Here is a 13,256-nt window from a genome sequence, read left to right as displayed (position 1 = left end):
AATACGTGATGAGTGCGAAACTAAGGCAGCACCTATTTGTTGTCGGCCGTCTGAAGATGACGTCTGTTGAGAGTGGGATTTCACCCGCAAAGGCCACCCCAGCTCAAGCGGGGATTCAAAAGGGTTCTTACCTTCAAAGCCAGCCAAGCGGGAACCGCTTGCAGGCGTGGTAAACCCCGCGGCTGCTGATAAGGGGTTGACAAGATCAAGGCACATGCTGCCACATATCTTCTCGAGTTGCCCCGCTATCCACATCTGCTGATGCCCGGCTGAGGCGCCAGGAGTTGATGCAGAGGTGGATTTTTTGATTTTGTTGAGAACGGCAGGGTTCTCCTCCCTAGCTCGTTTGAGTTGCTTCTCAAACGACTTTCCAACCTCTCCTCCCTGCAAAAATAACCAAAGGTTAGCATCCGGGAAAAATGATTTTAAAAGATCAACTTATGAAAGGGTCAAGCGTTTGTTACCTTGGCTTTGACCTCAGCCGCAGCCTTCTCCGCAAGCGCCTTGCGGATGACAGCAGAGGATCGCTTTGGGGTTTTCTCCGTCTGCAACAAGTTCAATGCTTCTTCTGCAAAAAGGAAATTGGTCAATATCATAAATCAATTATAGTAAAAAGCTACTATAGATGGATATAAACTCAGGCGCATACGTTTGGAAATCATGTGCCCTAGCCCGCAGGGGGCTAGGAAGCACTCGTCCCTGAACCAGGCGCTCTTGGGGATCCAGTTCTTGGGGACCTTTATTGTCTCCCCGGTTGACAAGGTCACGTCTCTGAGGCCAAAAAAGTCTGCCTCAATGATCTTGTCAAAGTCTTCCTCTGAAACCCGGGGAAGAGCACACTTCCGGCCCAACAAGTCGGGCTTCTTATTGTACAGACGGAATTCATAATTCTCCCGTCTGGTTAGAGCTGACATCAGGAAGAACCTGTGCTTCCAGCCGTCGAATTTCGAGACCTTGTCCAAGGTCATCATATATTGGGGCTGCGTGGTTAGAGTGTACCACGCCCTCCAGCCGCCTGGGCTTCTGCTAAGATAATGCATGCTAGCAAAAGCCTCCCAGTCGGGGTTAAGCCCTTGAAACTCGCAGGCGGCAACATACCCCAGAATGTTTGTCCAAGAGTTGGGGGTAAGTTGCCAGACTCCGAGGCCGTAGCCTCTCAAAATTGCCTTCACCGCCTGGTGAAGGGGAAAGCGGAGACCAGCCTTGAACGCCGCCTCATAACAGCCGAAATAGCTGTTGGCGTTCTCCTGATCGTTCTCCCAAGCGACGGTGCCATTATCAGGCGGCACCCGGATCCTGTACCTGTCTCCAAGCGGGTGCATTTTAGTAAAATTCTTCAAGTTTTCCTCCATTTGGATCCGGTCCTTGGAGGAGACGTGGATGTTGAAGGGATCATCCTTCTCGTTCCACTTTTTCCTTTTTTCCTCCTCGCTATCCGGAAGCGGGGGTAAATCGTCACTACTCTCAGAGGTAGAGGCGGAGCTGTCGCTCTCCGTCTCCTCCTCACTTTGACCCAAGGGGGCAGAGACGGCCTCGTCGCCGCCTTGGTCGCACTCTTCCAAGAAAGAGTCAGCAGGGGTTGAAGGGGCGCGCGGAGGGGATCTCTCTAGAGCCGTCTGGTCACCCTGACCGGACGTTTCTCCCTCAGGCGTTTGGCCGCTTGAGCCTTCGCTCTAGTAATTTGGATCAGTCGCCGTCTGCATTATCCGAGCCATTGTGTCCTGCACAGACACGTAACTGGTCAAAATCCGAGGCAAAGGGTGGTCCCAACACCCCGAGACGGCACTCCCAGTCCTAGACTCAGCCGTCCCTGGTGACCGGCTGGACTCTAACCTAGGCCGTGCCGTGTGTGTTGGTGATGCATCCATTTATTGCAAGAAATATGTACAAGCGGTGAAAAAAGAAAAAGAGCTGAGAGAGGCAGAGACGGTACCTTTTGAAGAGATATCTGAAACTAGGCGGGTCCGGCTGGGTCTCTGGAGGACGAGCTTTCTTGCTTGCGCCTGACTCAAACGGATGACTTCTGCTCTCTCAAAGTTCTCTCTAGAAAATTTTTTGTAAACGTACCAAAATTATGAGGGTAAACGGCTATATATAGAGGGTAAATACGAGGGCATTTCCGTAATTTACCCGGAAGGTGAACAGTTACTCTTTAATGGTAAAATTACCACCAATCGGAGCGTGGCACATGTCACAGATGCCACGTGGTGTGCCACGTCACATCTGTGAGGGGCAAATGTTTAGGGTAATTTTACCCCGCCACGTGGTCCAATCAGAGGATGACACATGTCAGCCTCAGGATGGCCCAAAGTGGACCAATCTCTGCTTGACACGTGTCACTCCAGAAAATAAGGGAAAAAAGGGCGACCTTCAGGCCCAAATCCCGAGAAAGCCGCAAAGCAGCGCAACCCACCACTGATTAGGGTACAGTGACCTAATCAGGGGCACAAATCCCAAAGACCCTATAAATAGGGAGATGTCCCTCTTTTTGAGGGCACGTTTTATCATTTATTACACATTTACTCTTTGATAGAGACATCCTGAGCTTGGAATCTGAGCAGATCCCTACCTAAATTTCCGCACCTTTTTCTCCCTTCAAGTTTCTAACTTGTGCGTCGGAGGCGGAGCACCACCCAACTGGTGTCTCCGTTTGTTTTGCAGGTACAGCTCACCCCGGACCAGTCTTCGTGTTGTAACTCTCCCGAGGGACAAAAACACTCAAAACAGTTACCAACCGGTTTCACCCTATTTTTGGAAGATCATGTGCAAATGTGGTTTTATTGGGAGATTATCAAAAAGTGATTTTATTTATGACGGACCGGTTAAAGATCATAATATTCCTGTCAATTTTTCCAAAATTAAATTACCCCAAAACTTGAATTATTGAGTTATTGGCTTATTGCATTTAATCGACTCTCAAAACATAACCCCTATTTTTGATTGGGCTTTTGCTTGAACATTCTCGACGAAGACATCTCTTTTTTCAAAATCTAACCCAACCAAAATAATCAGAGTAGCCGCAGTTCTTCCCTCTCTCCTCTCTCTGCGGCAAACCTCTGTTCATCACTCTCAACTACTGATCTTCGCGTTCTTCCTGAAAACCCCCATTTCAATCCTACACTTTTCTCGTAATCCCAATCATTAACAATGCCGGCCCCTGATATATTGGGTGACCGCCAATCTGGCCAAGATGTTCGCACTCAAAACGGTTTAATTCTCATTTTTATTGTTTTTAGCCCTAATTCTTTGCATTTCTTTCAGTTTCTGATTCTGGGTATTTCTCTTGTTTGTGTGTTGTGTTTTTATGGTGTGCAGTGGTTGCATGTCAAGCAATCGCCAATATCGTTAAATCCTCACTTGGCCCTGTTGGTCTCGACAAGGTTTGATCTTTTTGCGCCTATTTCTCTTTTTTAGGGTTTAATTTAAGTGGGTTTCTTTTGAATTTTACTTTGATTTAAGGGTTTTACTTCATTTTTAAATTTAGATTTCGTAACCTGATTTGATTTTGTGCTGTATTTTGCTCAAATGTTCAGCTTTTTGTTATTTTCTTAGTATGTGATTCAATCTTCGTTTTGTTTTTTCTGCTACTTATGTCTTGTGTTTACCTTATTGGGTAGTGTTGGAAATTGTTTTAGGTTCAGGTTTAGGTTTAGGTTGTATAAATGGTTTGTATTAGGAAGATTTGTATAATGAGCAGAAGGCGTGGTTTGTATCAATTGAAGCTTTAATGACATGGGTGATTGTGAGATGAAGTGAATGGAAAAATTTTGAGGTAGGGTTGTGTTTAGGGATGAAGTAAAACAGAAAAGTGAAGTAAATGAACATGTACGGTGAGCGGCAAGATGAAACATTGATCAATGTGGCATTAATACAGTTTGTTGTTTGCACTTATTTGTGACGTGTGTTTAAGGAAAGTAGTGCTAAGTTTAATTGGAAGTTTAATGAACTTATTTGTTTTTAGTTTGAAGTATACATCTACTTGTTATTGAAATTTTCTTTTAGTAAGGTATTATACGAACAGCCTTTGATGGCATTTTAAGGAAAGAAGAAAGATAATGCTTAGCTGTTTTTGCATTGTGGTAAATAGGCAGACTATGGCGCCTTATAGTGTTAGCACCATCCCTTTAAAAGCTGAAGATACTAAAAGTATGCAACATCTAACTTTGTCGATTTGCAGTGATTTTCATATTGTAGCCAGAAGGGTGAAAGCAATGTACCTGTAAACATTAGAATTTTAGTGGATATACTTTAACCTTTAAAAAGATGTTTGCTTTACATCCGACAAGTATCTTTCCTTTCATAATTGCTGTTCCCCCCCTAAGTAAGCTTTAATATTACAGAAATCACTGGATCTCTAATGTTAGTAATCTTAATGTAGATGTTGGTTGATGATATTGGAGATGTTACAATAACAAATGATGGTGCTACCATCCTCAAGATGTTGGAAGTTGAGCATCCTGCTGCTAAGGTACATGAAAGCTCTTAATTCTATAGTTTTTTTTTCCTTTGTTAGTACGACATTAGTCATAGCTTTCTCCATTTGCTTTTAGGTACTTGTGGAGTTAGCTGAACTCCAAGACAAAGAAGTTGGAGATGGAACAACTTCCGTGGTTATTTTCGCTGCAGAGTTGCTTAAGGTGAGTTGGAGCTAGTAACAGCTTTTATTCTACCTGTTGCAATGCCTAACTTCAATATATTTTTTTTTTATTTTTTTATTTTTAATACATAAGTGTGATACACTCTTGATTTTTCCATGATGAAAGATTCATCGAGTTTTATATGCTTGTTTATTACTGCAGAGGGCGAATGATTTGGTGAGGAATAAGATTCATCCAACATCTATAATAAGTGGATTTAGGGTCAGTATCTTATCAATCTCCTGTTGTTTGATGTTCAGATTGCAATTTTTCTGGTCATAAATGCTCTATCCGTAAAGTATGAATTTTTAATGTGTCCCTTATTGTCTCATTCTTTCTCAGCTTGCAATGAGGGAAGCATGCAAATATGTTGATGAGAAACTTGCAGTGAAGGTATTTGCCTCCTGATAACTATTCAGATGATGTGGCTTTCTTACATTGCCATTTTGAGATTGAAATCACCTTTTTAATTTCTTTGTTTTTGGAGGTCTCTAGCTCTCTTTCTCTGTAATAACTCATTTCTGTATTGTTAAAATTAGGTGGTTAGTTGTGTGTACAATTAGGGCGTGGTTTAGTAAAATTGAACATCTTTAAACCTTGCCTCAGTGCAATTTTGTTGTTGTTGTGATGTGTGGATCCTGTTACTACTTGTTTAATATTGCTCATGATTATTCTAATTTAATTTATCTTTTATGAAGGTTGAAAAGCTCGGCAAAGATTCACTGGTAAATTGTGCAAAGACAAGCATGTCATCAAAGCTAATAGCAGCAGATAGTGACTTCTTTGCAGGCCTGGTATGCTACCTGTTATTTCTATGGATAATGATCCGTCATGGGATTGGTTTAATATTTATGAAAGAGTTAACATGCCAAACTTACATGTCCTTGATGTTGTTGGACTCAAAACAGTCAAACCCTCAAACTTGACCTAGCCATTTGTCTAATAAGAAGTTTGATATGAGCTTTACAGATGTGCTGTCTGCTCGTCTTGTTTATGTCATCTTATGCAGCCGTTATATTATAAGATGAAGTTATATTTTGGCTGAATGATATGTTAGGCTATGGAAATCTTGAAGTACCTTGATGTTTCAACTGCATTTGGCGATATTTTGATAATAGCTCTAAATTGTAAATTGATCTTGATAATAGCTCTAAAATGTATAATGCTTTGGGTGCTTGTCCATCTTTATTCCCCTTCTTTGTGTGAGATTTACATCTTCAGTTTCTATGATTATACCCCTGGATCTTTCGTTCTATGACCTCAGCTTTGCTGATGGCTATGTATAGATTTACCGTAGGCATCTCTACTCTGTAGACAGTTTCTTGGCTAAGCTCATGGCCATCTGCATGCATTTAGTTTGAAAACCAATTTATTCATCTTTTGATTGGGAAAAAAAGGTTATCAATTTATCATCAACTAAATACCAAAACAGCATCCAAAATATAATATCAATACAGATTTTAACATCAAATTAATTACTACTACTAGTTCTGCTTTTTTCCTACTTCTATGCCATGCTTTGTATTTAATGGCAAAGTATCTTTTCCTGCAGATATTATCAACCAGTATAGATTTTCAAATCTGCAATGAAAAAAAAAACTCCCTCATAGTTGGTGAGACAATATGGCACAATTTTTGAAATTAAACAACATTAAGAAAAAAAATACAGTATTAGTATTATTTATTTTATGGGAGGCTGTTTGTCCCCTTCCTAGTATAAATGGTTTTATTATCTTGTGAGGGAGAGGAGAGGATGAAATGTCACCTGATGAGTCGCTATATGTTTTTCCTTAATGGTTGACAACTTTTCTCTAGCAATGATTGATTTCTTTATATAAGTAATTTAGTTGCAGGTGTATTGTTTTTTGAAGTCTCTGGCATGATGTATGTATTGATTTTTGATAATGCATGGAGTAGGTAGTAGATGCAGTACAGTCAGTAAAAATGACGAATGCACGTGGTGAAGTAAAGTATCCTATCAAGGTTTGTTTATCTTTTGCTAACTCAACGTCTTTCTTGTTCTAAAAGCCTTTTTTTTTTTCTACTGCATATAGCTGTGTCAATATTCTTCAGTTCTGATATGCTACTTGCTTCTCATGATCTAGAGCATCAACCTTTTGAAAGCTCATGGAAAAAGTGCAAAGGAAAGTTATTTGTTGAGAGGATATGCTCTTAACACAGGTCGTGCTGCTCAAGGAATGCCCACCCGTGTGTCTCCAGCAAAAATTGCCTGTCTTGATTTTAATCTCCAGAAAACAAAAATGCAATTAGGTGTTCAGGTGTTAGTCAATGACCCAAGAGAACTTGAGAAAATCCGACAAAGGTATTTTGTTAATATAGGTGCTTGACATACTTTAGCTGCCAGCACAGTGTATATTCAATTTATCTGTATAATACTTGCATTATTGGATATTGTAGTCATCAGTTTTCTTTTGATCAAGTGTTATGAAGTTTCAAAAGTTATGAACTAAAAAGGCCTTTGTGAACATCACCATTTGTTTGCTATATAGGAAAATCAAACAAGCAGCCAAGTTAAAGTATAGGTCTTTCTTGTTATGCCTAAAGTACTTAGCATTTGAATTTAACAACCACATTTTTTTAAATTGAATCTGAAATCAATGTATCTAATTATTTTTCCAGGAATGCTTTTATTGCAAACTTTATTTGTATTAGTAAGTATAAGGAATAAGAACTGAATGTTTAAGCTAAAATACATAAATCTTGAGGATTTTTAGCTATACTTGTAGAAGACCACGGCAAAAACTGAGTAGAGCTTTTATTTAGGCTTGTCTTAACAAACCTTTTCAGTTCACTTGGAAAAATTGCCAATGTATTTTTCCAAACTATTATGATGACCCAGCAGATTTTACCATTCTGAAGCTCCTTAATACTCTCGCACAAAAAAAAAAGCTTTTTATTTTTTTTTTAATTTCTTTTTAATAAGTGAATTTTTGTATGCTTGTCACCTTCCTACACATATACATACTTTGTTCCACAATCCAGTAATGCAGCAATTTTCTATGGAAGAACCAAACCAATGGCCTCATGTAGCTATTTAGTGTCACCAACTACATCCTTTGCTGCCAGGACTTCTGGAATGTCAATGTTTGATATTGCTACTGTGCTATTATCCAAAAATTTGCATGATCTAAGTATGCTTCTTGAAAAAGGTTAACCTTTTGTGGAGACAAAACATTGAAGACATTTATACTGACATCATTAACAATTCTGAAATTGACTTCATTTTTGTTGTTAAATATTCTACTATTTATATTTTTTTCGTCATTACACAGTTGATTGTTACATGATGTGATTAATGATGGTCTTCAAGCTTGATTGTGGACTTGTGGTATGACCCTTTTTTTTTTCTCTATAGGGAAGCAGATGTGACCAAAGAGCGAATTGAAAAACTATTAAAAGCTGGTGCTAATGTTATTCTAACCACCAAAGGCATTGATGATATGGCACTTAAGGTATTATTATTTTCCTCAATTACTGAAGTTTTTCTGTTGTCGCTTCTCTCTACCCTGACTATCATTGTCACTGGTTTGTACTCTACATGTCCTGCATTGATAAATGTGTGTTGATATCTTGAATGGGTGGGTTGTTAGTATGGGATTGTTTTGAAACTCCTGATTCTTTAAGCCATATTTTTTTTAATGTAATCTGTGAAGTTAAACTATTATTATAACCATTTGCTTATTTTAATGGCTGTCAGTTATTGATTTTTTTTTATCTTTTTTTTCCCAGTATTTTGTAGAGGCTGGTGCAATTGCTGTTAGACGTGTACGGAAGGATGATATGCGCCATGTAGCCAAGGCCACCGGAGCAACACTGGTACGTCACTGTATAGAATGACCATACTCTTAGCTCTCTTCATTGGTTTCTGTTACAAGGCAAGCTATCTAGGTGTCAACATAGCTTTCCGTGTTATATATTGAGGCTTTTTCTTACTCTTTCTGTTTGTTCCTATTTTGCTTCTATAATATCGTCATTCTGTTTGTAAAAGGTATTGATTAAATAAACTTATTTATGGGCTTCTGGTTTATTAAATGAATGAAATATGATTAGTTGTCAGCTGATATTGAATGTGACATAAAACATGCATTTTAATTGAAATGGGTTCCATAACCTTGGGATTGCTTCTCTTTTGGGGTTTGTTGTATTCTTTTGTCCGTATGATGCACTGATGCACTATAATATTGAAATTTTGGGTTTTGGTTTGTCATTAGGAATATTCATCTTATCAATTTTCTGCCTATGGCTTCAGGTTTCCACTTTTGCTGATATGGAAGGTGAGGAAACTTTTGAACCATCATTTCTTGGACAAGCAGAAGAAGTAGTGGAGGAACATGTTGCAGATGATGATGTCATCATGATTAAGGGACCCAAAACAACTAGTGCGGTGAGTAAACTGAATTACATTTATTTTTTTGTGTTCTTATAATTTGACTTCTAATTATGAGAAATTGCAGCATATGATACCTGTCATTTAAGATTAGTTTATTCCTTTTCTGTATCAGGTTTCTTTGGTTCTCAGGGGCGCAAATGATTATATGCTTGATGAGATGGAAAGAGCCTTGCATGATGCTTTATGTATTGTTAAGAGAACCCTTGAGTCAAATGCGGTAAGTCTTGATCTGCCACTTCTGACTTCAGAACCCAGATTTAATGGCTATAAGAGTCCATAGTTTAATGAACTTTTTTGGTGACCATATCTCTGGAGTAGATTTGATCTTTACGGGTTTTGTTTCTTAGTATGCTGTCTGTTTTGTAATATGGAGTTCTTGCAATTCTAGCATAAAATTATTTGGTTAAGGATGGAACATATATGACTTCACTTAGAACACAATTAGTTCATTATTTTGGACCTGCTCTTTGCCTGCTGCATCTTGTTATTCTAATGTTTTTTTTTTTTGTTGTCAAAAGAATTCATGTCATCTTTGATATTTATTTCAGCCTGTGCGTCAAATGTGCATTACTGTAAGTATAGCAGATGAATATTAGCCTCTTGGATTTGGATATTCTTCCATATGAGTCATTAGTGACCTGCCTCTTTGCTGATATCTAGAATAGTATCATTGGCAGGTAGCTGTTGTTTTCTTGACTCACTATCATCCTAATTTTGAATACTCCGTTCCATTAAAACAGATAAAAGAGGACTAGAGGAGACAACCCATTTATGATTCCAGCCTAGAAGACTAGTTAAGGGAAGGATCAAGAATGTCATATATTTCAGGAGCGAGATTAATTTAGTAAAAATTGCCTCAACATAAAGGGGGGGGGGGGTAACTCTTTGAGAGTTCTTAATAATTGAAGTTAAAAACTCAAATACGAAGATCCTAGCTGACCTTGAGGCTTGGATTTCTACAAAAGTTCGTATGTAGATTTATTATTTTCTCACAAAATCCTCTGATTTCGGAGGCTACAGCTACTACATTTACTTTTACGGAAGTTTCACAAAATTGCTATGTTTTCTGTGAGAAAAGTTCAATGTTTTCACACTGCAGTAGTTGAAGTAATTACTTCAAAATAGTTGTTAGCAGGTTAATTGTATCCTATTTTTTTGAGTTAGTAGTTATTGAGGCATGGTCGTTTTTAAACATGATTTACCATGTGTTTATTTTATTGTCAACGAGTTGTGTGGGTTGTAGATGGAATTTTGCTCAAGTGTTGAATGTAGACAAACTGTACTTTAAATATCCCATTTCTCTTCCCTAAGGGAAAAGACCAAATATTGATACTCCTTTCGTATTCTATGATTCAGGTAGTAGCTGGTGGAGGGGCTGTTGAGGCTGCGTTATCTGTGTACTTGGAGTACCTAGCTACCACATTAGGATCAAGGGAGCAGTTGGCAATTGCTGAATTTGCTGAAGCCTTGCTAATTATTCCTAAGGTGTTGTATTATTTTCTTTAATTTTGAAAACCTTGAGCCTTTTATGATCTGTAAGCTTCAATTGCATGGTTGATCTTGGCAGGTTCTTGCTGTGAACGCTGCTAAGGATTCAACTGAGCTGGTTGCTAAGCTGCGGGCTTACCATCATGCTGCACAGACCAAAGCTGACAAACAACATTTGTCCAGGTAATGATTACTTGTCGCTGATGGTGTTTCTTTACTTTTGTATTTCTCCATATTTTAACCAAAGGTAGTTGAGTATTTTCACTATTTTGGCTAAGATTCTGTGGTGCTCATAACATTTATGTTGACCTGCTTGGTTGCTATCTATGCACTTTACTGTAAATCAATTCAGTTTCCTTTTAGTAGGGTTGTAGGGGCATCAACTGAATCCTTCATTTTTATTTATTATTTATTTATATTTTTTTTAATAAATATTCCTGTAGGTTTGTTGTGCGGGTCTTGGTTTAGAAAGTTGCAATCCTTAGTTTGGCCATTTGAAATGATTGGCTAAAGGCGGTGCATTCTAGTGGCATTTCGTTTATTACCTAACTAGAATCTTAGCAATGTGGTTTGACTGTCCGATGGTCAAAGTTAGCCAATATTTTAGTGAAAGCTAACATATGATTATTTGGCTGTAATTTTTAATGAAGATATCTTAACTATGAATCAGAAGTCAGTAGTATGATGAAATTTCTTCAGTTTTCATTTATGACTTTAGAAGATGCTAAGCTTTTTTTTTTGTTTTTTCTATAAAAAAAACTTCATTTATTTATTTTAATCATCCATGGGTTTGTTCTTTGGTGTATTTGGTGGTGTTGCTTTAGGATTGATGCCTGTTGTATTTAAACTATATTTTATCTTGCAATATTGCAATATGTTGACTAATAAATTCTAATTTACTGTCCTTAATTCTGTTGTCTCACTCCATTTAATCTGTTGTTTGCAGCATGGGATTGGACCTATACCAGGGCACCGTACGTAACAACCTTGAAGCTGGAGTCATTGAGCCAGCAATGAGCAAAGTCAAGATTATCCAGGTAAGAATTATAACCCAACATTTATTTGTGTATCCTAATCTTATTAAATGTAATTGTTTAGGATTATTGTAAAATCATACTCCCTCTGTTCCTCAATATCTGTCATTTCCAGCATTTGCACATGATCTTAGGATGTGCTAAATATCAAATACCCTGTTTCTCTCTTCTGAGATAACTCCCAAAAAAAAGCTAGGACATTTTTGGTGTGATAATGGGAGAGAAATAAGTTAAGGAAATGTTTAAAAGCACCAATTAAAAACTAAGTACAAACTTTTTCTGTGGCCGTAAGGGTATTAACAATTCACAGTTTCACACTGATCTGTTATTTTATACGATAGTTTAAAGTACCAAATTATTGTTAGTAATATGCATTGATATTAGTACAAGGGAAGGATAGTATGGAACATGTATAAAGGTAGTAGTTTTATTTTTTATTTTTTTGAAAACTATAAAGGTAGTAGTTAAAACTACAAAATTGAATTAATAACTCATATCAATATCCAGCTATTATAATTAATTTTATTTATTTATATATTTAAGGTCTGTGTTATTTGTGTGTTTGCGAGTCACTGTCTGATGGCACATTGAATTCGATTGGTATGTTTTGTTTTCCAGTTTGCAACGGAAGCAGCTATTACTATTCTTAGAATAGATGACATGATCAGGCTTGCCAAGGATGAGAACCAGAACGATGAATAAGTAGGAAATGTTAGATGGGAAGAGTAGAATCAACACCGTGGGCGACTACAGTTTTGGGCGTTGCTTGTACTGAATATCTAGATTTGGCATCATGGACTGTGATAATGATGGTTGGCAGGCGTGTTTACGTTTACCTGCCTCGAATTTTGTGCGTGTTGAGATAGAAAGTTGATCTTGGATTTGTGTTGCTTTGTTGGCTCTATGAAAATTTAGTTCATGATTTGGCAGAATGTAGCTGTGGTAATGCCTGGATCTAAATTATTAGAATTCAGAACATATTGTATCTTATATCAGAAAGATGCAAAGGCTTGTAACAGTAATATTTTTGCATTAATTTGTTGTTTGATGTTTTTTTAAATCACTAATTGATGTCAACTTTGTTATCTTCAACTCAACCTGTGTTATTATTGCGCAAGGTACATTACCACTATTGAGTTCGTCAACACTTAACTTGCTAATTGAGCTAAACTCTTGAGCCGTACTGTTATGATGATGTATTCCAATGGCATAATTGTTATACAAAATCGAATACATCATTCACTATTTTATTTTTTTTTTGACGGGAACACATCATTCATTATCAAGAAGACATGTATTTAATTATGAAGGCTTATGTTTATTGAAAAGAATTAAAGTTATATTATACTGAGTATGATTTATGATTTTATTCTCACCTATTTATTACTGGAGTTGAGTCAAAGAAAGTTTATTTATTTACTCACCAACATAAGTTGAGGCCGAGCCAAGAAACTATTTTATTACTCACTCACATAGTTGAGATTGAGTCAAGGAAGTTATTAGTGCATTTTATGCACCAAGGTAGTAATCGTACAATTTTGTGCACAATAATAGAGAAGGAATTTTAATTAATAGTATCTGCTCACTAATTAATTCAATAATGAATTGGAAGTAAGTATTGATTGTTATTATGTTTATTCTTGATTGATTGGTTTGAGTCATCACAAGTTGAATTGGTAAATCACG

General features: G+C 37.4%; 1 protein-coding gene across 1 annotated transcript; it reads left to right on the top strand.

Annotated features, from left to right (window-relative positions):
* Nucleotides 1-2,955: 2,955 nt before the first annotated feature.
* On the top strand, nt 2,956-12,662 carry LOC110702648 (T-complex protein 1 subunit alpha). Its single transcript, XM_021880398.1, has 17 exons — nt 2,956-3,208; nt 3,316-3,380; nt 4,379-4,468; nt 4,551-4,637; nt 4,800-4,859; nt 4,980-5,030; nt 5,336-5,431; nt 6,555-6,620; nt 6,743-6,960; nt 8,014-8,110; nt 8,388-8,474; nt 8,908-9,042; nt 9,161-9,265; nt 10,405-10,533; nt 10,616-10,719; nt 11,483-11,573; nt 12,189-12,662. The coding sequence occupies exons 1-17, from the start codon at nt 3,148-3,150 to the stop codon at nt 12,270-12,272; spliced, it is 1,626 nt and encodes a 541-aa protein (XP_021736090.1). The 5' UTR covers nt 2,956-3,147; the 3' UTR covers nt 12,273-12,662.
* Nucleotides 12,663-13,256: the final 594 nt, after the last annotated feature.

The sequence above is a fragment of the Chenopodium quinoa genome, unplaced genomic scaffold (assembly GCF_001683475.1).
Source record: "Chenopodium quinoa cultivar QQ74 unplaced genomic scaffold, ASM168347v1, whole genome shotgun sequence".
Taxonomy (NCBI): domain Eukaryota; kingdom Viridiplantae; phylum Streptophyta; class Magnoliopsida; order Caryophyllales; family Amaranthaceae; genus Chenopodium; species Chenopodium quinoa.
This window is presented reverse-complemented; position numbering and strand designations above follow the sequence as displayed.

Coding starts and splice junctions, on each gene's coding strand:
- LOC110702648 (XM_021880398.1), top strand. CDS start 3,148: ATGCCGGCCCCTGATATATTGGGTGACCGCCAATCTGGCCAAGATGTT. Junction 6,961..8,013: donor CTTGAGAAAATCCGACAAAG/GTATTTTGTTAA, acceptor TTTTCTCTATAG/GGAAGCAGATGTGACCAAAG. Junction 8,111..8,387: donor TTGATGATATGGCACTTAAG/GTATTATTATTT, acceptor TTTTTTTCCCAG/TATTTTGTAGAGGCTGGTGC.